The 24,455-nt window shown below is 42.5% G+C and overlaps 1 protein-coding gene across 2 annotated transcripts in view; it reads left to right on the plus strand.

Annotated features, from left to right (window-relative positions):
* The window catches only part of Klhl2 (kelch like family member 2), a 106,696-nt gene that overhangs the window by 26,397 nt on the left and 55,844 nt on the right, over positions 1 to 24,455 (plus strand). For both annotated transcript variants that reach the window (XM_021169355.3, XM_085843943.1), the window contains exons 3-4: positions 381 to 487; positions 10,684 to 10,805. In XM_021169355.3, coding sequence (XP_021025014.1) covers positions 381 to 487; positions 10,684 to 10,805 — 229 coding nt within the window. The remainder of the gene's footprint in view (positions 1 to 380; positions 488 to 10,683; positions 10,806 to 24,455) is intronic.

A 24,455-nucleotide genomic window follows, 5' to 3' on the forward strand; every position in this document is an offset into this window, starting at 1 on the left:
ATTTTGGCTCAGTTTGCCTGTCTGCATCATCACTTCGTACTACTGTGTGCGTTTCTGCTGGCGCTGGACTTCCTGAGCTGTCTCCTTTTGGGAGTCATTGCTAGTCTGCCTCCCTGACTACCTGTAGGGCAAGAGGCCAGTGATCAAGTGTGGCTAGATTTCTGTGACAAGGCCAGGTCTTTATTTAGCTTATAGTTTTATGTGTCCTTATGTTTAGGCATCACGTTAGAAGGGAAGGGATTTCCTTAAAGAAGACAAGACTTCCAAAACAAACCAACAAACAAAAAAAAATTGGGTTTTTACTGCAACAGTTTTGCATAGACCATTGAGTACGGTTATTATTGGAGGCATTTACATTTTCCTTTTCTCCCTGGGAACAGTCAAAATCTGCTGTGTGACGTCACGATTGTGGCAGAAGACATGGAGATCCCCGCTCATCGCGTGGTGCTGGCGGCCTGCAGTCCATACTTCCACGCCATGTTTACAGGTAGGAGAGATCTCCGCTTCGAAGGTTTATTCAGACCTGAGACCCTTCCGTGGTAACCTTTGTTGTCAGCGTTTTGGTTTTATGAAGTGAAGAACTATAAAGGGAGAGCCTCAAGAGTTGGTCCCCTATCCCCCTGCATTTTCCCCAGAGTCTCTACTTTAGGCCTGCCTATCCTAGACCTTGCCATGTGAACCAGGCCAGAGTCTGTCAACTGTTCCCCAGCATCCGCACACCTATACCTTGCTTGGTTGTCCTCCATAAACGTGTTGCACACTGTGACCTTGGTGTCAGCTCAGCCTTGCTACTGCGGGGCACATTCCCATATGTCCCCTCAGTTTGCAGCATTTTGGGCTCTTAAATTAGTATTGGTTTGTTTTTGTGTATGCAGAAGGAAAGGCATCTTTTGCTGTTTTATATTTTTCTCCAAGTGGGTTTTCCCATTTGCCCTTTCCAGTGTTTATAGTAAACTAACGCATTGTCTTAGATGATTTATTTTGGAAATCTGAGAAGAAGGCTGATGTAGCCATCCATAAGCTTAGGTTTTACTTTGGAATGCATGAACGTGTGTGGCGTGCTCTTAGCACTTTTGGAAAAAGAACTAACATATGTCAATGATGCCTGAAGTCTCAAAAAAAAAAATACAAAAAACAACTTGGGGGGGGCAGTGGTGCAGTGCATATCTAGTGTGCTCAGGCCCTGGGTTCAGTCCTCAGCATGGCCAGAAGGATAAAGAGAAGAGAGGAAAGGAGAAGAGAGAAGGGTAGGGTAAGGTAGGGGACGGAAGGGGAAGACACAAATAGTCCTCTTACAATGACACCCAAAATTGTGGATAGGTCCAAACCCTATCTATATAAACTGAATATTTTTATATACACATATGTCCCTATACAGTTTAACTTATAAATTAGGCTAAGAGGAGCAGCCTTGTCTAAGAGTAAATTGGGATCATAAAAAATATGCTATGGTAAAATAGCCAGTGTCATTAGTTTTGTGGTTAGGAGGAGGTATTATTCAATAAAATAAGGATCACATGGGCATACCCTTGGCAATACCGCGACTGTCGGTTGATACTCCAGCTAGCTACTAGTGACTGACGGGTAGCATGTACCTACCGTGTAGCTAAGCTGAGCAGAGAGATGCTTCGTGCCCCAGGTGTGGCAAAAGCAGGATGTCTCTGAGAGCAGGGTCCAGTTTAACACTTAGGAGCGTTATTTCTAGAACTTGCCATTTAACATGCTGGGACTGTGGTTGACTTTGAGTCACGGAAGCTGCCACAAGTACAACTGAGAAGGGACCACTAGCTGCACTGTTGCACAAGGAAATGGTTCATCATGTGATCAGTGAGTTTAGTCTTCATCTCTTGCTGCAGCAAATACAAAGTATGTGGTAGGCATGCCAGAAGATAAACAGAGACAGTTGTAGCTAGGCATGGTGGCATGTGCCTTTAATCCCAGCAAGCAGAGGCAGGGGGTTATTTCTGTGAGTTGGAGGCTAGCCTGGTTGACATGGTAAATTCTAGGATAGTCAGGGCTAATGTAGAGTCTGGGGGAAAAAATGCTGGTGACAGTTGGCAGACTCTTCCTGTGCCTAACATATTACCAGTCCGTGAAGGAAGATACGAAAGGTATAAGTCCACTTCCTGCTTCAGTGGTTCATTGTGTGGCTGAGGAGATGAGAGGCATCTAATTTTAAATGAGGGTGTAGAAACCTGGGACCACACAGTGAGCCAGTTGGCAGGGCTTCATTGAAAGGAGGGGGTCCAACCTTTCCTATGAATGCAGAGGGTCTAGCCCGGTGGACCTGGGTCATGTAAGGGGAGTGGGGCCAGGGAAAACATCCCTGCAAGAGGAAGAGACTGGAGTTTGTTGCTTTGCTCGTTCTGTGCAGTGTTTAGTCATCAGGAATGGAGGGAGGTCAGCAAAGGGGTTGAGCCAGGTCAGGGAAGCTAGGGGAGATGTGTCAGTCACGGACAGCAAGTGAGGGTGGCCACATTTCCGTGAGCTATCATACTTCTTATCTTGGATGCTTTTCTGGAGACCGCCTTGGCTTATGAGAGTTCTCCTCTGGACTGTTGGTCTGGAGATGCTCTAGGAAAGAGCACAACCTCAAGGGAACTACTGGGTCTTTGGACGCTGACTGTAATAATCTGGGCTTCACTTCCACCATATGGAAAGCAGGTAACATAAAATGACACTATTGCTCACATTCTGGATTTTTGTAAAGATTGGATAACGTCATGTATGTGAATTTCTTAGCACTCCTCTTGGCCATTCGAAGAAAATGCTCAGTCTAGTTGGGTGTGGTGATGCACACCTGTAATCCCAGCAACTGGAAGGTAGAGGTACTTAGTGAATTTCAGGCCAGCCTGGGATACAGGGCATCTTGTTTTTAAAGAACAAAAGTTTCGAGTGAGCATGAGTGCCTCTGTGCCTGTGTGTGTGTGTGTGTGTGTGTGTGTGTGTGTGTGTGTGAGTTTGTTTGCAGTAATTGAAGAAGTGGTCTGAATTTGCGAAGGAATGGAGGGACAGGAGAATGGAGAGTTTGGAGTAGGAGGGGAAATGATGCAAATACAGTACTTGTGTATGAAATTCTCAAAGATAATTTTTGAAAAGTTAAAGATAAACTAAAAACCAAGAGAAACTGCTCAGTTAGTGCTGGCAGCAAGTATCATGGCCATCTCAACCCAAATTTTGTTTATATTGTATAAGAATAGGACATTGAGCAAATCTTAGGCTAGACAGCTACAGTTTTCTTTTTCCTTAAAAGCCTCTTAGTATGTATTAATTTTATAAAATAACTTGTCTCATTGAGACATTTCACATATACAGGTGACATACATGACCATATGCACTCTTTGATGCATATCTTATCTCCCCTCCTCCTGACTCCACATGCCTTCTGTACTAACTCCCTTTCTACTTCCATAGCCCGGTTCCTCTCTCCTCCCCTTCCTCCTCCTTTCTCTTCCCTGTCCCCCTCCCCCACTCCCCTTTTCTCTCCTCTCTCATCCTTGCCTTTCTTTGGAGACTTTGTCTCATATAGCACAATCTGGCTTTGAACACATCCTGTAGCCCAGGATTCATAGATATTTTCTTTGCAACATTTTTTATTTTCCACAGAGTAACAAAAATGTAGTTGTTACAACTTAGCTTTACCAGCTGTGCACAGTGGAATGGTCCATTAGTCCCAGCTACATGAAGCCTGTGCCTAGGAGTTTGAGATAGCACTGCCACCATAGTAAGGTTCTGCTTGAGGGGATAAAGTTATATATATTTAGTTTTGATTTTATTTATGTGTGTGAGCCTGTGTGAGTTTCTGTACATGGTATGTGTATAGGAACTGGCAGAGCCCAAAGAGCAGGTTCCATCTCCTGGAGTTACAGATGGATGTGAACCACCTGACACGGGTCCTAGAACCTGCATTTGGTCCTGTGCAGGAGCAGTGAGCACTTTTAACCACCCAGCCCATTCTCCAGCCCAGCCCCTTATTTTAATATCCCATAAACTGTAGGTGAAAAATCCATTCAAATTTTATGATGTAAAAAAGAATTCTGTTACTCCATGTAGTTTCAAGTATTGAATAGAGAAAGAGGTGATAAATAATTCCATGTTGTAGTTGCAGGTTTCCATCTTGTGAAATCTGGGACTATTTAGAGCCAGGGCAGGTGGTTAACTATGACTTGAGAAAGAACATAGCAAATTGGGTTCCTGTGATTTTAGACTGTTTGCTAAGAACGTAATCTTTAAAACACTTTTACTTAAAAAACTCATTTAGTTTTATTTGGTGGTATCGGTTAAAATTCTTTTTAAGTTTTATTTTTGTTTTTTAATTATGTGTGTGTGTGTGTATTTGCACATGAGTGATGCTACCCATGGAGGTCAGAGGTGAGAGCTGTTAGACACAGGCAATTATAAGCCGGGTTCTAAGACTTGCACTCAAGCCCTCTGGAAAACAGCAAGTGTACCTATCCAGTGAGCCATCCCTCCAGCCCCACAGGTTAAATTCTTAAACACTAGCCAGAAGTACTGAGTACTATGTACTTTTTGGGAGTAAATACTTTTTGATAACTTTCTATGCCATAGCAAATATAAAGTAGCACTGGGTGTGGTGGCACACGCCTTTAATCCTAGCACTGGGGAGGCAGAGGCAGGCGGATTTCTGAGTTCGAGGCCAGCCTGGTCTACAGAGTGAGTTCCAGGACAGCCAGGGCTATACAGAGAAACCCTGTCTCGAAAAACCAAAAAAAAAAAAAAAAAAAAAGTAGCAAAAATAAAAAATCCAACAGATTATTAGTTGATGGATTAAAGAATGTAAATGTTGGAAATTATATTCACAGCTCTATTTGTCTAGAGTTCCTGCTTTCTTGCATCAAGAAACTGAGCATCTTCCGTTTGTTGGACGTGATAGGCTTTGAGGATCAAGGCAGTGACAAGGCTGACGAGCGAGCTCTTGTTCTTCCGATGGGGAAAGGAGGCTAGGTTCGGAAGGGGCTAGAGAGGAGCACTAGCCATTCACGGTTGCTGTGAAGAAAGTGAAATGGGATGCTGCAGGCAGTAGGCCTGAGTTAGGAGGCCCCAGGCTTCCAGTAATAGAAAATGAGCTGGGCCAAGTAGTAAGAAGGAGGTACCAGGCACAGCTGAGCTGCCCCTGGAGAGCTGCGTTAGGAACCTGCTTCCTCTCACTCTTTGCCTCACACCATCAACAAATAGCCCAAACTAACGAGCAACAGTCGTCCATGATGAGTATTGTCAGTGACAAGTACAACTTGAAAAGCCACGGGACAAAATTAATTAAATATGATTTTTCAGCCTGTAAGTAATTTGTTTTCTGTCTTTGATTTCTTAGGTTCTCTGTGTAATCAAGGGTTTGGTGTTAAGTTTTTTTTTTTTTTTTAAGTATCCCTCGATTATAAGTAAAACAGAACTTAGGATAATGGGCTTTTTAAATGGACTAGGTTATATAGAGTTTAAACTTGTTCACCTTTTTCTTTTTAGGTTTTTCTTTTGCTTATTTCTTAAAATATGTTTTTATTGAAATAGAGTTACATCACACTTTCTCCCCTCCTTTTCCTCCTCCCACCCCCTCCCAGGTATCAGGGTTGGCCACTGCATTGGATGACAGAAAAGGGGGCTCATTCCTGGGAGAGGCTAACTCTCCTTCTCTCAGTAGTCACTGGTTGCCTTTAGTTCTTTGTCTAGGGATGGGACCCTACAGAAATTTCCCTTCCATACTAACGTGTTCATTGATATTTACACTGTTCTGGCATTATTTGTGCAGCCATTTCTAAGAGAGACTTTTTCACATCTCTTGGTATTCTAGCTCTCCTGTGGTGTTCTCTGAGCCATAGATGCAGGAGCTGTGATGTGCATGGATCTGCGGGGCCTGGACCCCTCATGATTCATTGAGCTCTGCATTGTGCCCTGTTGTGGTTTTCTGGGATGGTCTCCATTTGTTATAATGAGAGGTTTTGATGAAGGGAGGTAGCTAACACATCCAGGAAAGTTAGTTTCCCACATGTAGGTTTATTTTCATTTTAGTTTTGTGTACATATGTATCTATGTGTGGGTTTTCGGGGCATTCAGTCCCCCAAAACTGAGTTATGGACAGTTGTAAGCTGCCAGTGTGGGTGCTGGGAACTGAATCCTAAGTCATTTTGTAAAACTAGTTAGGTGCTCTTAACTTCTGAGCCCCCATTTACTTTTAACTTATCTCATTCAGAATGGATAAATGAAGTTGCCAGTTGGTGCAGGGCCTCAGGAGTCCTGGTTGAAAGATCTCGATGGGGACGTTTTTAGCCATAGGTACATCTTTGATCTTTTAAGACTTGGATGACTTAATTTATTTATTTATTTATTTTAAAGTAGATGATGTGCTATTTGCTGTGAATTTACGTAGCTCAGCTTGCAGTGTGGAGTGTATGCTCACTAAGTGTCGGTTGACTGAAATCCTTAATAGCATCCATGATCTAGATAAATATAACGCTATTATGCTAAGTAAAAAAGATGATTCCTTTTAAGCCGTCATGATTTTTATTTTTCATTTAGTTATTAATTCATGCAACCAGTGTTGGGTTTCTATCAGGAATTGTGGGGTGTAGGATTAAGAAAGCTGTCACCTGTGCCATTAGGAACCCCAGAAGAAGTAGGGAGAGAGTTGATTATGACAGAGTGAACATACATGAGGGTGAGAGCCCTGTCCAGCTCCTGTCCACCAGCAGATAATGCATCCTGGAGCGGTTCTAGAAGAATCCTGAAGAGTGTGTGGAGATTGGCCTGGGGAGTAGAGATAAGGTGTCTAGTATAGGACAAAGTTCAGCTCAGGTAGCAAGGTAAGAGATAGTTCAGTCTGTGTGGAAAACTACAAAGTGTTTCCTACTGGTGTATTTTATATCTGGGAGTGAGAGGGAGCATATATGAGATTAGGCAGTGAATTAGAGGCAGGCTATGGAAAAGTTTGTATACTTGGTCAAGGAGCAGCGGACCAATTTAGACCATAGTCATCCAGTGTGTCAAGTTAGCACCTGAGAAAGAATAGGCATTGAAGGATTGTTGAGTTTGATTCTCAGTGTCTAGGTTTGGTGACACTCAACTACCCATAACTCCAGCTCTAGGGAATCCAAAATCCTCTATGTGTGCACATACCAATAACAGACACATGCATATTCAATTGGGAAAAAACACGGTGGGATTGCTCCATAGGTCTCCCAAAGATAGTCAGACAGTGATGAGAGTGGGAGGTTGAATTGTAATCAGGCCTTAGTTCATTCTGCAGGCTTTTGTGAATGATGGATTGGTGGACAAGGAAGAGAACAGTACAAGGTGACCACTCCTCAGGGCGTTAGCATGGCATCTGTGTGGAGATTTTAATCCAGTTAATCTTATGTAACTTGGTTCATTGAGAGTGTGGAAAGTTCTAGGTGCTATAGGAAGAGGCACAGGATCATTAGATAGCGCTCCTGCCCGTGAAGATCTATTTGTTTTCTGAGTGAGTACTTGCCCACACATCTGTATATATATCACGTGCATGCCTGGTGCTGGAGGAGACCAAAAGGGGATGCTGGATTCTTCGGAGCCAGAGTTACAGATGGTTGTGAGCTACCATGTAAGAGCTAGGAACTGAAGGCAGGTCTCTGTAAGAGCAATAAATGTATTTGGCCTGAGAGTACATTAGTATAGACACAAGTGTGTCAAGCTGTGTGTGTGAGGTCAGGAACCATGTAGTTCCTGGGTATGCACCTCAGATCATTGCAAGCAGTTTCACCAATGAGCCATCTTGGCTGCATGTGATAGCTTTTAAAAATCCATTGTCAAATACAAATCTCAGAAAGCCATACTGTTTAACCATATGCTCTATAAATATAGCAAAGGGCAGTAACTAAGATACCGTGGAACACCTAGGATTGGCTATAAATAGCTCTTGCTTCTCCTTCCCTGTGCTTTGATGGTTGGAATTCTTAATCTGTTAATGCATTTGGTAGCAAGCTTTTGGTTTTGCTACTTTTTTTGTAAGTTAAGATGAAGAAATAAAGATCAAGTCATTTTAAGAGGAGTATATAATTGAGGTTGACTTTGTTGGAAGTAGATGAATTTTCTGGAGAGATAATCTTTTAAAAATGACATATAAGGAAAAGATATGATTTAGCAGAGTGCCTCTTTATAAAACTGCCTGACGCAGGACTATTTTTTTCCCTAGTCATATACATAAATTAAGAGACTTGGTTTTACCTAAGGCTTTGTCTACACCAACTCATGTTGAAATCTGGGAACTAGGTATACTATATTGCCCCAAGCTCTGAAGGACTTTGCAAATTCTAGGGGCACTGTGGATGAAGCAAGGTAAGGTGTTTATTTAAAATCTAATTTGGAGGGGCAATGGGAAGATTTCTTAGTTGGTAAAGTGCTTGCCCCATTACCCAGGTCAAAAAGCAAAGGGTAGGCTGTCAGAGTAAGAGGTTGGGAGGGTCAGAGCAAAACTGAGCTGATGCACTCAAGAACACCTGCAGTTCTCATTGTTTATATCTATTCTGTAGTCACTTGTATCAGCGTCCTATCATGAAATGGGAAGGGCTTCATGAACCCTCACCCCTAACTGAGAAGCCGTGGACAGTCAATGGATTCTGAGGGAGAGACAGTCAGTTTTCTTATGGACATGGCTCCTGATAGGTCCATCATGCCCCAGTGTGTGTTTATGGATAGTACAAATTGGAATTCATGAGTTATTAAATTTAAGAAAAAAAGAAAAAGAAAAAAAAAAGACAGTTGGGAGTAGTCAGGGTAGATCTGGGAATAGTTAGAGGGAAGAGGGGCCTGAAGATAATCCAGTGGGTTGGAGAGACAGTTCAGTGGTTAGCTGGCTGTATTGGAGGACCTTGGTTCAATTCTCAGCACCCACATGGTAGCTCACACTCAACTGCCTGGCTGGCCTCCAGTATTATCAGGCATGCACTGGGTGCAAAGGCTTGCGTACAGGCAAAACATCAATACTCAGAAAATAAATAAATTAATAAAAAATAAAATACAATGTATGAAATTCTCCAAGAATTAATAAGAATAAAAAAATCACCTCACTTGGTGACACATGCTTACAGTCTCGATACTGGAAAGACATAGGCAGGTGGATTCCTGGTGCATACTGGCCACCCAGCAGAGTCTAATGGGTGAGCTGCAGGCCAACAACATGCTTTGTTTAAAAGATGATGACATTCATAAGATGCCTAGGGATGATGCTGGAGGTTGCTCCCACCCCCACCCCCACTCCCACCCCACACGTGCGTGTGCGCGCGCGCACACACGTACACACACACGCACACGCATACACACACACACACACACACACATACAAGCTATAGGAATGAGTGCCTTAACTTTGGCAATTTAAAGGCCTTCAGATTGTATCAACCCCAGAGATGCATGAGGCAGGGAGAGGAGGGGTGCAAAGGGGAAGGTACTGTATATGCAGGTGACTTGATTTTCCCTATTCATCCATCCTTTTTAAAGGTGGCAGCACAGAAACAATGGGATTCCCTTCCTTCCTTCTTGAAAACTGTCCTCTTTTGTACTGCAGATGGATGTTTTCTCCTTGGGCAATGACAGGGCACAGTTTGACATAGTTCAGCCCTGAGGAGAACAGCTTCTTTGTGAGTTCTTGTCAGGCCCCCTCCAGGGGAGCACACAGTGATGTGTCCATTGCTGTGATTAGCACCGGCTCGCCACCCCCACTCAGGGCTTCTCTTTGCAAAGGGATCTTGTGAAATTGTGGATTCCTGTAGGCCTTCTGATAGTTTATGGTACAGACACCATATCGGACAACCATACTATGTCGGAGACAGAAATCTGGGCTCCATTGTTACTTTGGTGAGATGCAGGATTCGGGTAAAGGGGAGAGAGTATGGCACAACTTGCCAAGCTTTCCAGAGTTTATCCCTAAACCCTAGTGAATTCTAGAACGAAACCTTTCTGCTTAGGGTTGGTCCTTCTGGGCGTAGCCTTTTAGTTTATAACTGAAGGTGTGTGTGTGTGTGTGTGTCTGTGTGTAAGTCCAGTCTCTCTCTTTCAATACTGGAAGCTGAGGCTGGAGTCGGACACTTGCCAGAGAAGCACTCTACAACCGATCTATTCCTCTAGCCCCCTCTTACTATCTGAAATGTTGAAATGACTTGAGAATTAGGAGACTGCAGATGGTAAGTAAGAGCTGAGCTTACAGAGATGATCTCTGTAATCACCCTCTGCCATTGATTAACCTCAGCAGTTTGTGCACTTAGCTTTTTACTGTGTTTCTCCGTGAGAATTGTGACTTCTCACTAAGAGCCAGAGCGCTCGAGTCTGGCCAGGCCCTGTGCAGGTGACTGTTTGCTCTTTGCAGGAATGATGCTAAGTATATAAGTCCTTTCAACACGTGGTCCTTGCCATCAGCTAATGGTGATGGCATTGTTACTCTTACAGATATGATTAAATCTACGAAGGGGGGCTGGAGAGATGGCAGAGCAGTAAGCGTTGCATGCGATTCTTCTAAAGGACCTGTGTTCTGGACACACACACACACACACACACACACACACACACACGCGCGCGCACACACACAAAGTCATTGAAAAAAAGTTAAAAATCAAACCATAGCCAGATACACCTTTAATCCCAGCACAGAGGCAGAGACAGCAGCCTCCTGTTGTGACTTCACCTTACTCTTCGGTGTTTCAGGTGAGATGAGCGAGAGCAGAGCAAAGAGAGTTCGAATAAAGGAGGTGGACGGCTGGACCCTGAGGATGCTGGTCGATTATGTTTACACGGCAGAGATTCAGGTCACAGAGGAGAACGTGCAGGTAAGGGCCCACACTTGAGGCCACTCGGACTTGATGTAGCATCTTATTTTCTGTAGAGAACAAATGTTTTATAGACCCTTGTTAAATAAACGTTTAAATGTGTTAGGTGGCATAGAAGGATGTTGCAGGCAAACAAAAAAAAAAGGAAAGTCTCTTCCTAAACCAGCCTCTGCTTGGCTGAGTGAGAATGGTCCCTCCCCATAGGCTCATGTAGATGAATGCTTGGTCTCAGGTGGGTGGAACTGTTTGAAAAGATTAGAAGGGTTAGGAGGTGTGGCCTTGTTGGAGGAAGTGTATCCTTGGCATTCTCTCAGCCTGAGGATCAGGATGTAGGTCTCAGCTACGTCTCCAGCACTGTGTCTGCCTTCACATCATCCCCATCATGATGATAGATAATGGGCTAAACTGCTGAACCTGTGCGCAAGCCCCAGTTAAATGATCTCTTCTATAACAGTTGGCATGCTCATGCTGTCTCCTCCCAGCAACAGAAAAGAGACTAGTGCAGACCCTTCTCTGTGATTCCCCTCCCCCATCCATCTTCTCTTTCCTGAGAAGGATAGCTGCTGTTGTTTGAGACAGGTCCTTTTAGTCCATCACCCATTCATTGATTCAAGTAAATGAGCTCGCACAGAATTGAAATTTTGAGTATTTTTTTTCTATATTTGTTCGGAAACTTTGCTTTTTTTTTTTTTTCCTCACTGAACAGAATGGCTTGTTCTTTTGTGTGGTGTCTCATATGGTACTGGGCATGCATAATGCTCCATTTTCTGGATTGCTGCAGTGAATGGGCATCTTAATCTTTGTGTGCAAGAGTTGTACAGGCTGGACTCCTGAAAGTGGAATTGGTTGAACAAAGAATATATGCATCTTTTAATTCTGGGTGGTGATGTCCTGTCAACATTTAAATGATGGTATTTATTTATAGTCCTTTCAGAAGGGTTACTGTGTTTTAAGGGAAACAAAGAGAACTTAAAGCCTTTTCATAAAACATTTAATTTATCATCATTGTTAGTGTGAGTCTGTGCCACGAGTTTATGTTCCAGTGCTTGTGGTCCCTGGAGCTGGACTTCCAGGTGCTCGTGAGGTACTCAGCACGGGTGTCAAGAACCAAGCTTTGCTTCTGTGAGGCAAAAGACTATCAATAAGACGAAAAGGCCACCAACAGATTGGGAAAGGATCTTTACCAATCCTAAATCAGATAGGGAACTAATATCCAATATATACAAAGAACTCAAGAAGCTGGACTCCAGAAAATCAAATAACCCCCTTAAAAAATAGGGTACAGAGCTAAATAAAGAATTCCCAACTGAGGAATACTGAATGGTTGAGAAGCACCTGAAAAAATGTTCAACATCCTTAATCATCAGGGAAATGCAAATCAAAACAACCTTGAAATTCCACCTCACTCTAGTCAGAATGGCTAAGATCAAAAATTCAGGTGATAGCAGATGCTGGCAAGGACGTGGAGAAAGAGGAACACTCCTCCATTGCTAGTGGGATTGCAAGCTTGTACAACCACTCTGGAAGTCAGTCTGAAGGTTCCTCAGAAAATACTACATAATACTACCAGAAGATCCAGCAATTCCTCTCCTGGGCATATACCCAGAAGAAGTTCCAACTGGTAAGAAGAACACATGCTCTACTATGTTCATAGCAGCCTTATTTATAATAGCCAGAAGCTGGAAAGAACCCAGATGCCCCTCAACAGAGGAATGGATACAGAAAATGTGGTACATTTACACAACGGAGTATTACTCAGCTATTAAAAACAATGAATTTATAAAATTCTTGGACAAATGGATGTATCTGGAGGATATCATCCTTAGTGAGGTAACCTAATCACAAAAGAAGTCATTAGATATGCACTCACTGATAAGTAGATATTAGCCCAGAAACATAGAACACCCAAGATACAATTTGCAAAACACAAGAAAATCAAGAAGAGGGAAGACCAACGTGTGGATACTTCATTCCTCCTTAGAATAGGGAACAAAATACCCATAAAAGGAGTTACAGAGACAAAGTTTGGAGCTAAGACGAAAGGATGGACTATCCAGAGACTACCCCATTCGGGGATCCACCCCATAATCAGCCACCAAACCCAGATACAATTGCATATGCCAGCAAGATTTTGCTGAAGGGACCCTGATATGGCTGTCTCTTATGAGGCTATGCCAGTGCCTGGCAAATACAGAAGTGGATGCTCACAGTCATCTATAAGATGGAACACAGGGCCCCCAATGGAGAAGCTAGAGAAAGCACCCAAGGAGCTGAAGGGGTCTGCAACTCTATAGGTAGAACAACAATATGAACTAACCAGTACTCCCAGAGCTCGTGTCTCTAGTTGCATATGTAGCAGAAGATGGCCTAGTTGGCCATCACTGGGAAGAGAAGCCCCATGGTCTTGCAAACTTTATATGCCCCAGTACAGGGGAATGCCAGGGCCAAGAAGCAGAAGTGGGTGGGTAGGGGAGCAGGGCAGGGGGAGGGTATAGGGAACTTTCGGGATAGCATTTGAAATGTATATAAAGAAAATATCTAATAAAAAATTTTAAAAAGACACCTTTTAAAAAAAAAAAGAAGAACCAAGCTTTGTTTTCAGAAGAATAAGCAAGCACTCTTAACTGACGCCATCTCTTCAGCCCCTAGAACCAAACGCTTAAGAAACAGCTTCTATATTCTACTTGTACAAATAAGATATGAGTTTCATGTTTTACACCTCTGAGAAGCTGAAATGTGCTACCTCATGTTCGAGTGGAGACTGAAGAACTGCTGTTGTAGCATGTCACATGCTATCTCTTTACTGTGAAATGTCAGCTGGAGGATGCTAAGCCTCCTGGGGGCCCTTTTAACTCTCCTTTTAACTTTGCTGGAACTTAATTTATGGGGTAGGAAAATCCACCAACAATTTTAGAGTTGTGACTAAAGGTAATTGGATCATATGTTTACTGAACATTATCTATCTGTCTGTCTGTCTATCTATCATATGTCTGTCTGTCTATCTATCTATCTATCTATCTATCTATCTATCTATCTATCATATGTCTGTCTGTCTGTTTATCTATCTATCTATCTATCATATGTCTGTCTATCATCTATCTATCTATCATATGTCTGTCTATCTATTATCTATCTATCATATGTCTGTCTGTCTATCTATCTATCTATCATGTCTGTCTATCATCTATCTATCTATCATCTATCTATCTATCTATCATCTATCAGTCTGCGTATGTATGTATTATGCATGTATGTATGTATCTATCATATGTCTGTCTATCTATCATCTATCTATCTATCTATCATGTCTGTCTATCATCTATCTATCTATCTATCTATCTATCTATCTATCTATCATCTATCAGTCTGCGTATGTATGTATTATGCATGTATGTATGTATCTATCATATGTCTGTCTATCTATCATCTTATCTATCTATCTATCATGTCTGTCTATCATCTATCTATCTATCTATCTATCTATCTATCTATCTATCTATCATCTATCAGTCTGCGTATGTATGTATTATGCATGTATGTATGTATCTATCATATGTCTGTCTATCTATCATCTATCTATCACCTATCAGTCTGTGTGTGTATGTATGTATGTATCTATCTATGTATCTATCATATGTCTATCTATCTATCTATCATCTATCTACCTATCTATCTATGTTTCTATTATCTAGCAATCTGTGTGTGTATGTATGTATGTATGTATGTATCTGTCTGCGTGTGGGGAGCATACATGCCATAGTAAACATATAGAGATCAGAGGACAGCCTTGAGCATCATTTCTTGCCTTCCATTTGGTTCAACATTATCTAAGGTTAACTGGCCAGCAAATTTCTAGGGAGTCTCCTGTCTCTGCTGTAGGGACTCAGAGATTACAAAAGCATACTACTATACCTGGCTTTATGTGGGTTCTGGAGATTTGAGCCCAAGTCTTTATGTTTGCATAGCCACCACCTGACCTGCTAAGCCACCCTCCAAAGTTCACATGAGTCCTCATTTTAGTATGAAGGACTGTGTTATATCAGGAAATGAGAGAAGATCGCAATATGTCATCTCCTTTTAGACTCTTCTGTATACTTAAGCTGTTGTTGGGCTCTGGAGGTGGTGTTTTCAGTAAGAAAGAACCTGTGTTGTTGTTGTTGGGCTTTTTCTTTATTGATGTGCATGATGTCATTATACTCTATGCCTAGTAAATAGATTACAGATTTCTCTTGACACATAATGGCCACCTGGAGGGAAACTGCTAAAGATGTACAGGCCTGAGAGCTAAACATGAGTCTAGTCCTTCCTGTCATTTGTAGCAGTTCTTACAGTGGGAACATTGCCTGCTAGGAGTGAGGATACCTCTAAGGGCCCCTTTTAATAACTGTCATATTCCAGTCTTAATACATTAGTCGCGGACTTTGAGGAGAGCCCCTTGTCATGGTGGCTTGCCTTTTGAGTGCATTGCTCAGGTGCTACAGCACACTTAGGAGTTGCACTGGGAGGCCTGGTTCCATTCCAGAAAGGGGAAGGGGTATCTCTTTATCATAGGGGTACGCTGGTTTATAAAATCCTTAGAGCCCATGGAGAAGGCCGTGTTTTGGAAGGACATTTGGAAATAAAACTCAGAAAAGCAAGCCTCCTTTTTGTAACCAGTAGTTTTCAGTGAACTCTGGAATAAGGCTTTATAGATGAACATGTGTCAAACTTGTCTTTACTGTGTTTTGATTGTTCCAGTGTGTTCTAAGGAGAGGGGCAGTGCAGTGGGGGTGTCTGGTGGCCTCAGGATGGTCACACTGATGGAGGAAGTGTTACTTGGTGAGACTGATCTGAGCACTGTGTTCTTCTGGTGAGGAGAAGCCTAGTGTCTCGGATTGTGTGAAGCTTCACTGAAGACTCTCACTGCTTTAGGAGAGTCGGCTGCCTTCCAGTCAGCTAGGGACAGAACAAGACTTCTTACTCAGTTTCTCCTGACTTCTAGCTTGAGTTCCCTTCCCCACTGTCTCCTTATTGCACACACTTAAGGCACTATGACAGCTATTTGAGGTGAAGGTTGTTAACTGAGTCAGAGTGAGGGAATGAGTAATTTGAAGATTTCACTCCAAAGAAGGAAGAATCTCTTCTGTATTATATAAGCAATAAAGCTATTTCAAGTTTCCTTGATTTTGATTTTTCCCTCGCTTGGTATTGCTGTGGGTTTTTTGTTTTTGTTTTTGTTAGATATTTTAAAACTTTAGTTTGTCTGTTTTGTTTCATTATATTTCAAAGTTGGTGAATAATTTGAGCTAAACAAACTTACAGATATTTGAGTTCTTAAGGCGAAATAAAAGGGAAATACATCTTGCTTTAGTTTCTGTCTTCTTTCTAAGTAGCTGAAATGTGCTACCACATGTCTGGTTTTGGAGATCCGTTCTTTAGCACAGTTCATATTATAAATCTAGGGAATAGAGAAAACAAACCTGCGGCCTGCTAGGTGGCTCTTAAACATCTGTGAGTCACAGACACCTCGGAGCCCCCACGCTTCTAAGGGCAGGTGCAGAGGACATGCAGGAACTTTTGTGTACTTTCAGAAGGTCTGTGGAGGCTTTGCTCCCTCCTCACTGCTTTAAGAACTCTCAGCAAGCCAGGCATCATGGTGCATGCCTGTGGCTACATAGGATACAGGGCTACTGTACTAGTGCAGCAGTTCTTAACCTTCCTAACTGCTGGGACCCTTCGATACAGTTCCCAATGATGTGCGGACCCCCCCAGCCATAAGATTATTTTGTTACTATTATGAATTGTAATGTAAATATCTGATATGCAAGATATTTGATGTGCAACTCACAGGTTAAGACCTGTTCCACGAGGAAGGCTAAATGGGAGGGTCATGAGTTCAAGGCTTCTGAGAGGTCAGGGGGACCCTGTGGGTGTCAGTGTGGACAGTGATCAGAAGAAGAGATGAGAAGGAAATCATTGCTCAGGTTGACTCCGTCAGCTTGAATCAGACTTCAGGGAGTCTGATGCTCTTTGAAGTTTACTGTCAGCATAGTTAAAACACAGTACAACATGGGAAACAGATTCCAGGCAACAGTCATTCCTGTTCCAGGTGTACAAAAAAGCTTAAGGTGTGACATCAACTTAGAAACTCCTGTACAAAGTTCATGTGACCATGCAGGTGGGCTCTATAGCTAAAAGATGTAGACTCTGATGTGGTTTTGATTAGGATATCATAGAGGTCAGCAGGCCATAAACAACATGTGAGTTTAACTGGGAGCTAAAATAAAGATAATGATCTAAGAAGTGTTGGGGTTCAGGAGTCACCCACAAACCACATAAACACCAATCACAGTCATTCAGGGATGGTTTAGTGAATGCACACCCTAAGACTAACGATCAGGGCCGAAGCTCAGAATCTGGGGGCTGAGGCTAAAGCCCCAAACATTTCTCAGGGCTAGCTTATGAGGGAAAAAAAAGAACTGACAATGAACTCATGCAGGTGCAGGAAGTGCTGCTGGGTGGTCAGCTCTGACTCAACCAATTTTGGCTAGCTAGAGAAAATAGCTCTAACTGATCTTTATTCTGATTGGTCCTTGGTGGAGCTTTTGGTTGTTGAATTTCTTAAGCTTAACAAACCTCAACATACAGAATATAAGAGGGTGTGTAGTCAGCACGAACCTACTCTGAGCCAAGTAATCTTTCTGTGTCAATGTCTGGAAGGCATATTATGGTAACAATATGAACTGGCTGGTGGGCATGGAACGAAATGGCTGCAGCTGTGCTAGGGGTGCAAGGCTCAACAGGGAGGAAGAGTCTGGGCTAGCATTCTAGGGAATTTCGGCCTGCCTCCACAGATACCAAAAAGGTCACCAGCTCCTAAACAATACCCACTCCCACCTTCTGGATGGGAAAACAGGTATCCTCTCCTCTACTGAGGAGAGCCACCCTCAACTTCCCACCTGATGTTTACCATTACTGGTTGGTTTCACAAGTGATCTGTTGGCATGACTTATGTGATTCCAATGGGGAGGGGCATAGTAAGATCCTATCTCAAAAATAAAAAAATTAAAAAAAAAACCTATATGATTGTGTATATGTGATTATTAGTGCAGAAATTTTAATCAGGTATATCTTCAGTAATGTACTACACATTGTATATGCTTATCTCATTTGATGGTTTCAGTGTTACATAATACTTGCATTAATCTATTTTGCAATTGAAAAAAAATAGGCTCAGAAAGCTAAAATAATTTGCTCTACACCAACCTGCATATAGAGATTTTATTTTATTTGTGCCTGTACGCATGTATATGTACACTTTGTGTCTGTGTGTGCGCCAGTCGTCAGTGTTGGTTGGTGTTGTCTTTGTCTTCGGATCGTGTGTGTGTGTGTGTGTGTGTGTGTGTGTGTGTGTGTGAGTGTGTACACATAGACCAGAAGCAGGCATTGAATATCTTTGTATATCACTCTCTACCTTGCGTGGTCTCTTCCTGCAACCTGGAACTTGCATTTTTTGTTTAGTCTGGGATCCAGCGATCCACTCCCCTACCCTTCTCAGTGCTAGTGTTAGAGAAATACGTGGGGCATTCCTGTCTTCCTACTTGGGCCTTGGGATCTAAACTCTGCTCCTCATGCTTGCACATCAAGAATTCTTAGCAGCTGACAGAGCCTCTCATTGAACCTGGAGCTTACTGACCAGAGAGCCCCAGGGGTCATTTTGGCATTGCTTCTCTAGTGCTGGAATTAAACATGGATTATGCTATACCCACATCTAGATGACTCACCCTTTCGGTCTGTCTGTTGGTCTTTTTTTTTTTTTTTTTTTTTTCTTTTCTCCTTCCCCCCTCCCTCCTTCCTTTTTTCTTTTCCCATGGATGCTAGGGATCAAACAGGTCCTTATATTTGTGCAGTAAATGTTTTCCCTATTGAGTCATTTCCCTAGTCCCTATAAAGATATTTTTATAAATTGAAACAAATATTGACTGGGGATATATAATCCCATTGTAGAACTCTTGCCTAGAATGTGCAAGACCCTGGATTAGATCTGGGTATCACCAAAGGGAAAAGAACCTATCTTCATAACAGAAAAGAAGATTTCTCATATTCCAAAGTTACCAGACACAGGTATGAGCATTTTTCGGAGACTAAAACATTTCAAGTTCTTTCACCATTTCTTCCTTTGTTAAATTTGTAATTTTGTTCCATACATTTTGACTTTTCAGCTTTGGGTTTGTTTGGCTTGCTAAAAGTAGGTGTTTTTCACCTAATGTAAGTGTGAAAATCAAAAATAAAAACGAAGTGTGAAAAACAAAGGATGATAATAAATAGTGCTGGTATAAACAAGTGCTCATTCACACACTGATGCTGTGAGCATTCATCTACAGTCTCCATTTATATTGGAATGCTCTCACTGCGGGGAGGGATTTAAAGAGCTGCCTGATGGCTTCAAATGGACGAATCTTAAGCAATTCATGAAACTTACATGTTGCATCAGCAGGAATTGTCTGGGATGAGAATATCTGATTTCTTCAAGAAATGGAGCAGAAATCAAAATGAGCGTTTTTCACGAGAGCTTTAAAATCAGTTCTTGGTAATAAACACATTAACGTTCAGCGGGATCTCAGTGCTGTAGAAAGGTCACCGTGAAGTGCCTATCTCACTGCTATAGAGTAGATTGTATTTGAAGTGCTACAAATTTGTTTTACAAGGGGTCAGAAGTGGGGGGTGGGTGGATAGAAGGACTCATGTCCTACCAGGTCTGTTGGCAGTTGAAACACTGAGGGAATAGAGAAATAGTTTAGCCTTAAGAACACTGTTGTCTGGTTCTCTGTACCATCGAGGCGACTCACGGTTTATATACACAACTCTAGTTCCAGGGCATCTGATAGTCTCTTCTGGTCCCTGTGGGCACCAGGTAGGCCTGTGGTGCACACATACACATGCCAGCAAACACGCAAACATGAAAATAAATCTTTAAAAACATTTTAAAAATATTTTAAGTAAGTTGCTTAAATCAATAAAAGGCCATTAAAGTCAAGACATTACAACACACATTGATCTCACATTGATCACACATTGATCACACATTGATTTTATTTTATTTCAAGGAAAATGTGTAGATATAGGATTGAATATTAGTCTTTTTAAAAAAAAACAAAACAAAAACTAATGTGATCACCAGATTGGAGACCTCACATTTTGCTGCATAGCCACAGCAGGAACAGCACCAACTGTAATTAAATATTTACAGCTTAAATATTGTCTTTACTCTTGAGAATTCCTCTCATGTGTACAATGAAAATGATCACTTCCGTTCTCACCCCTGCCTGTTAAGTCCGCTCCTATTCCTTCAGTGTGGCCTCCTCCTGACTTCACATCTCTTGTAGTCAGTGTGAGAACTGGAGTGTTTACAAGCTCCGCGCAGTCATGAGTTACTCAGTTCCTGTGCTCGGGCATCTGATTTGATTACTTTCTTCATCCTCACATGTCGAGCTAGTCACTCTGAGTCAGTCGAGATGGTTTTTGTAGAAACTGTGCTTTTTATGTTCACATGTCTCTTGATTATATGTATATATTTAAGTTATGTTATTTCAGTTGTTGTAAACAGGGGAGCAAACCCAACAGGTATGAGCTGGCAAAGTGCAGCTTAGCTGGAGGAACAGAAGTGTTTAACCATACACAGGGTGTGCTGTACTGAGGGCCCCGGAAGTCTTGGTTAGTCGGTAAATAGATCTTGAAGTTTGGTAAGGATGCTTTTGTTTTGTAAGTTTCTTATATGCATAAACATTGAAATAAAATTCTCATTAGGTGGATGTTTGTTTTAATAATGAACTGTTATTTTTTTGAGACAGAATCATATTATGTAGCCTTTGTTGTCCTTAAACTCCTAGAGATCCACCTGAGTCTCCCTTCCGAGTGCTAGAAATAAAAGACATGCTTCTCCATGCACAGTCATTAAAAATGGACATTTCAGACCCCATTGTTAAAGGCTGGAGAGGTGGCTCAGAGGTTAGGAGCACTGCCTGTTTCTTCAGAGGACTGGGTTCTGTTCCTGACACCCACATGGCAGCTAAAACCATCTGTAACTCCAGCCCTAGGGGGATCTGACACTTTCTTCTGGCCTCCACGGGCACTGCCCACACATGGTGCACAGGCATATGTGCAGACAAAACACCCATACACATATGTTATTTTTTTTTAATCTTAAAAATTTTAAACAGGAACACAACCCCCAGTCATTTCAGCAGACATTGATGGATATGCTAAGCACACAGTCCTGGAGCTATGAAAAACGAACAAAGAACAAACGTAGCAGTGTTTCATTCCCTTTGCTGGGATTTAACTGTCCTGTGGCCAGCTTCCTTCACTGTCTAGGCCTTAGTTTTGGGGGGGATAATGCTATTCTTCTCCCTGTAAGAGCTTGTGAAACTTGCTGGATGACTTGTTTATGTAGACAGGAGACTAGTAAAAAATTTGTCCAGATCAACCGGGACAGAAGTGACTAGGGGAGGAGTTGGAACGCTGACTTAGGGAACTTGTGTTTACACCTCCGACAACATGTAGTCTAAAGCTAAAATAAGGAGTAACTGGCAAATTCAGACTTAAATGGCGTATTACAAGCGGCATGGTATTATGAGTTTTGTGGTAATGATAATGATAGTATTAGGAATCTTGTGATAATGATGATGGTAGAAAAAGTGGTGTGGAGATGGTGGGTGATGTGTTGATGGGTGGTGATGGTGGTGATCAAGGTGATGGTGGTGATGGTGGTGGATGATAATTGAAATGGCAGTGGCGATGATTGTGGCGGCGGAGGAGGTAATACTGATAATGGTGTTGCTAGAGGAGGTGATGTTTGTGGTGGTGATGGTAGTGGTGGTGGAGACAGTGGTGATGATGGAGGAGTGATATTGCTAATAGTGTTGGTGATGTAGGGAAGGTGATATTGATCATGGTGTTAGTAGAGGAGGTGGTATTGATGGCGATGATAGTGGAGATTGTGTTGGTAGTGATAGAAAGGACTATGATGATGGTGACGATGATGATAGTGGTGATGCTGCTGCTGCTGGTGGCGCCCTTAGTTGTCATGGTAGAAATGGAAGTGGTGGTTGAGGAGGTGAACATGGAGGTAGTAAAGGTGGAGGCGGTGGTAATGCTAGAAGTGACGGTGGATGTGGAAATGGGAGAGGAGGTAGTGTGGATTTGGTGACATGATTATACCCCTCAGGCAGATGGTGGTTTCTGGTCCTTGATGGAGTACTGTTGTGTGAATATGGCTTCAATCCTATAGTGTCTATATTGTAGTTTATCTGTAAGGAGGTTTGGTTAAGGGATCGGTGATTTCCATGAAAAGTCAAGTGTGTTTGGGATTGTGAAGTGCCTATGCCTATACGGGGCGTGGAAATCAAGCCCAAGATCTGGGACATAGCATGTGAGGCTACCATAGTGTCTTAGGGGAGCACACTCATGTGTAGGACAGCTGCGTTCATGACAGACCAGACTGTACACACTGGCCTTTAGTTAACTTGGCAATCTTGGGGGGAATTGGTTGCTGGCTAAATAGGACTTCAGTTCCTCGAAGACATGAGGGCTTTAGGATTTGACTGTGGAGGAGCAAGTTATCTGTGGGTTAGGGTTGGTAACTCCCACTGTCTCCTGCACATGGCTTGCCTTTCTGAAGTCTGAGCTGTTGACCTTGCACATTGGTTTTTCCACTTCCTGTATTGATTCCTGTATTGATGAATCCCAGTTTTCAGTTGATCATTTATTAAACATTCTTGGACTCTTTGTTATGTGCTGAACAGTTTTATTTCCGCCCTGTCAGACTGGGAGACAAGGTCTGGAAAGCCTTTATGTTGTAGAAGAGGGGCGGGGCAAGGCAAACAATAAGCCCTCAGATGAACCAGGTAGTTTTTACATTACTACAGAGCTCTGAGGAGGGCTCCACTTGAACCGGAAGCAGAGTCAAGAGAAGTAAGGAGTTACACAGATGTGTGGGCAGAGACTATCTCCAGCAGAAGGAACATCAGGTACAGCGATGCATGCTGGGAAGGAGCTTGTAGGTTTAAGGTGATTAATTTTTTGTTTGTTTTGTTTACTTGTTTATTTTGTGTTTTTTTGGGGTGGGGGGCAGAGTCTTTTTACATAGCTGTTGGCTGTTTCAGAATTCACTGTGTAAACCAGGCTGGCATCTGCCTCTGAGTGTTGGGACTAAAGGTGTGTACCACCATGCCCAACATAAGGAGATTATTGTTTGAGGAGAATTTATTATAGAAAGAGTGGAGAAAGATGATACTGGAAAGGAAAATTGATCCAGATGAAGTGACTCCACTTTAGTGAGGAGGGAGGACTTGTTTCATTTGTAGGATGTTAGACATTACTGCCTTCTTTCAGTTGTTACATGGAACATGGATTGTAGGTGTCTACGTCAAAGTTGGGAGGTAATTTATTTTTATTTTCTAAAATGTATTTATTTTTATTTATGTATTTAAGTGTTTGTATGCGTGTATGTCTGTGACCTACATGCATGCCTGGTGCTCAAGGAGGACAGAAGAGAGTGTTTGGACGCACTCTAGAGTTATGGATGGTTGTAGTTCACCATGTGGGAAGAGTCCCATCTCCAGCCCAGGAGATCATTTAAATATCTGCTGAGGTAGGCCAACTGAAAGAAGAGGGCTTCACACAAAGTGCTGAATCAGGGTTAGATTTGGGAGATGTTTGGAGGTAGGGCCAATGCTATTGGTGTTTGCCTCGAGGGTGATAAAGATTTACTAGGAATAGTGTGGCAGTGGAGCAGACCATCAGATGGGGGTACATTTTGAGGTAGTAGAGATTGGAGATAGTAGTGCATTTTTTGGTAATGTTCAGTTTGACTGCTGAAGTGTTGTTGAGTGATGTTGATCAGGGATTGATTCTGTGCTGGGAAGGGACCGTATTTCACATATTGAACTCCTAGGTGCAATGTAAGTCACTGCATAGGGGATGGAAGAACAGAAAAGAATCAAAGACAACCAGCAGCCGGCCATCTGGAGTATCCTATAGTTTGTATGAACAGGTGAGTAGCCAGGTATAGAGGGAAGCTAGGTGCATGCTAGCTGGCTTTAGTGAAGCGAGTTCTTTGAGGAGGGACACAGGGTGTTTGTTACAGGCCAGGAGCTTGGAGAGTGAACTGATGTTGAGTGGGGTAGCATGCTCAGGGTGAGTGTTATTACTGTGCAGTTTAGCTTGCACAGTCTCAGTTTATGCTGATTCTCTGGTGTCTTGTCTGATTTGTGCTTACTGTACTCAGAATGTTCTGGGGGGGGGGGGCAGGGATGGTGAACAACGGGTCATACTAGTTAGAATGACCCTGAAAAGCTTGTTGGATGTGGCGTTAAGAATGAGAGCTTGATTGGAGTGGGTTGAGAAGCTTGCGGAGATCACAGGCTGCTCAGCTAAAGTGTGTTGCTCCGGAATTCAAGAGAAATGTGCCGCCGGTTGAAGGGACGAGGCGTGTAATGGAGAGGGTGTTTCTTCAATGTCAGTGCTGTGGAGCAAGTTTCTGTGACAGTCAGAGGGACCTGTAGAGAATCAGAGGGAGGTGAAAACAGGAGAGCAAGTGAGGAAAGGGAGTGATCGGACTTACAAAGCTAAGAAAATTTAAGATCTGAAACAAAGAACACGGATTATCTG

This window comes from Mus caroli, unplaced genomic scaffold, assembly GCF_978045245.1.
Source record: "Mus caroli unplaced genomic scaffold, Mus_caroli_1 scaffold_10, whole genome shotgun sequence".
NCBI lineage: Eukaryota > Metazoa > Chordata > Mammalia > Rodentia > Muridae > Mus > Mus caroli.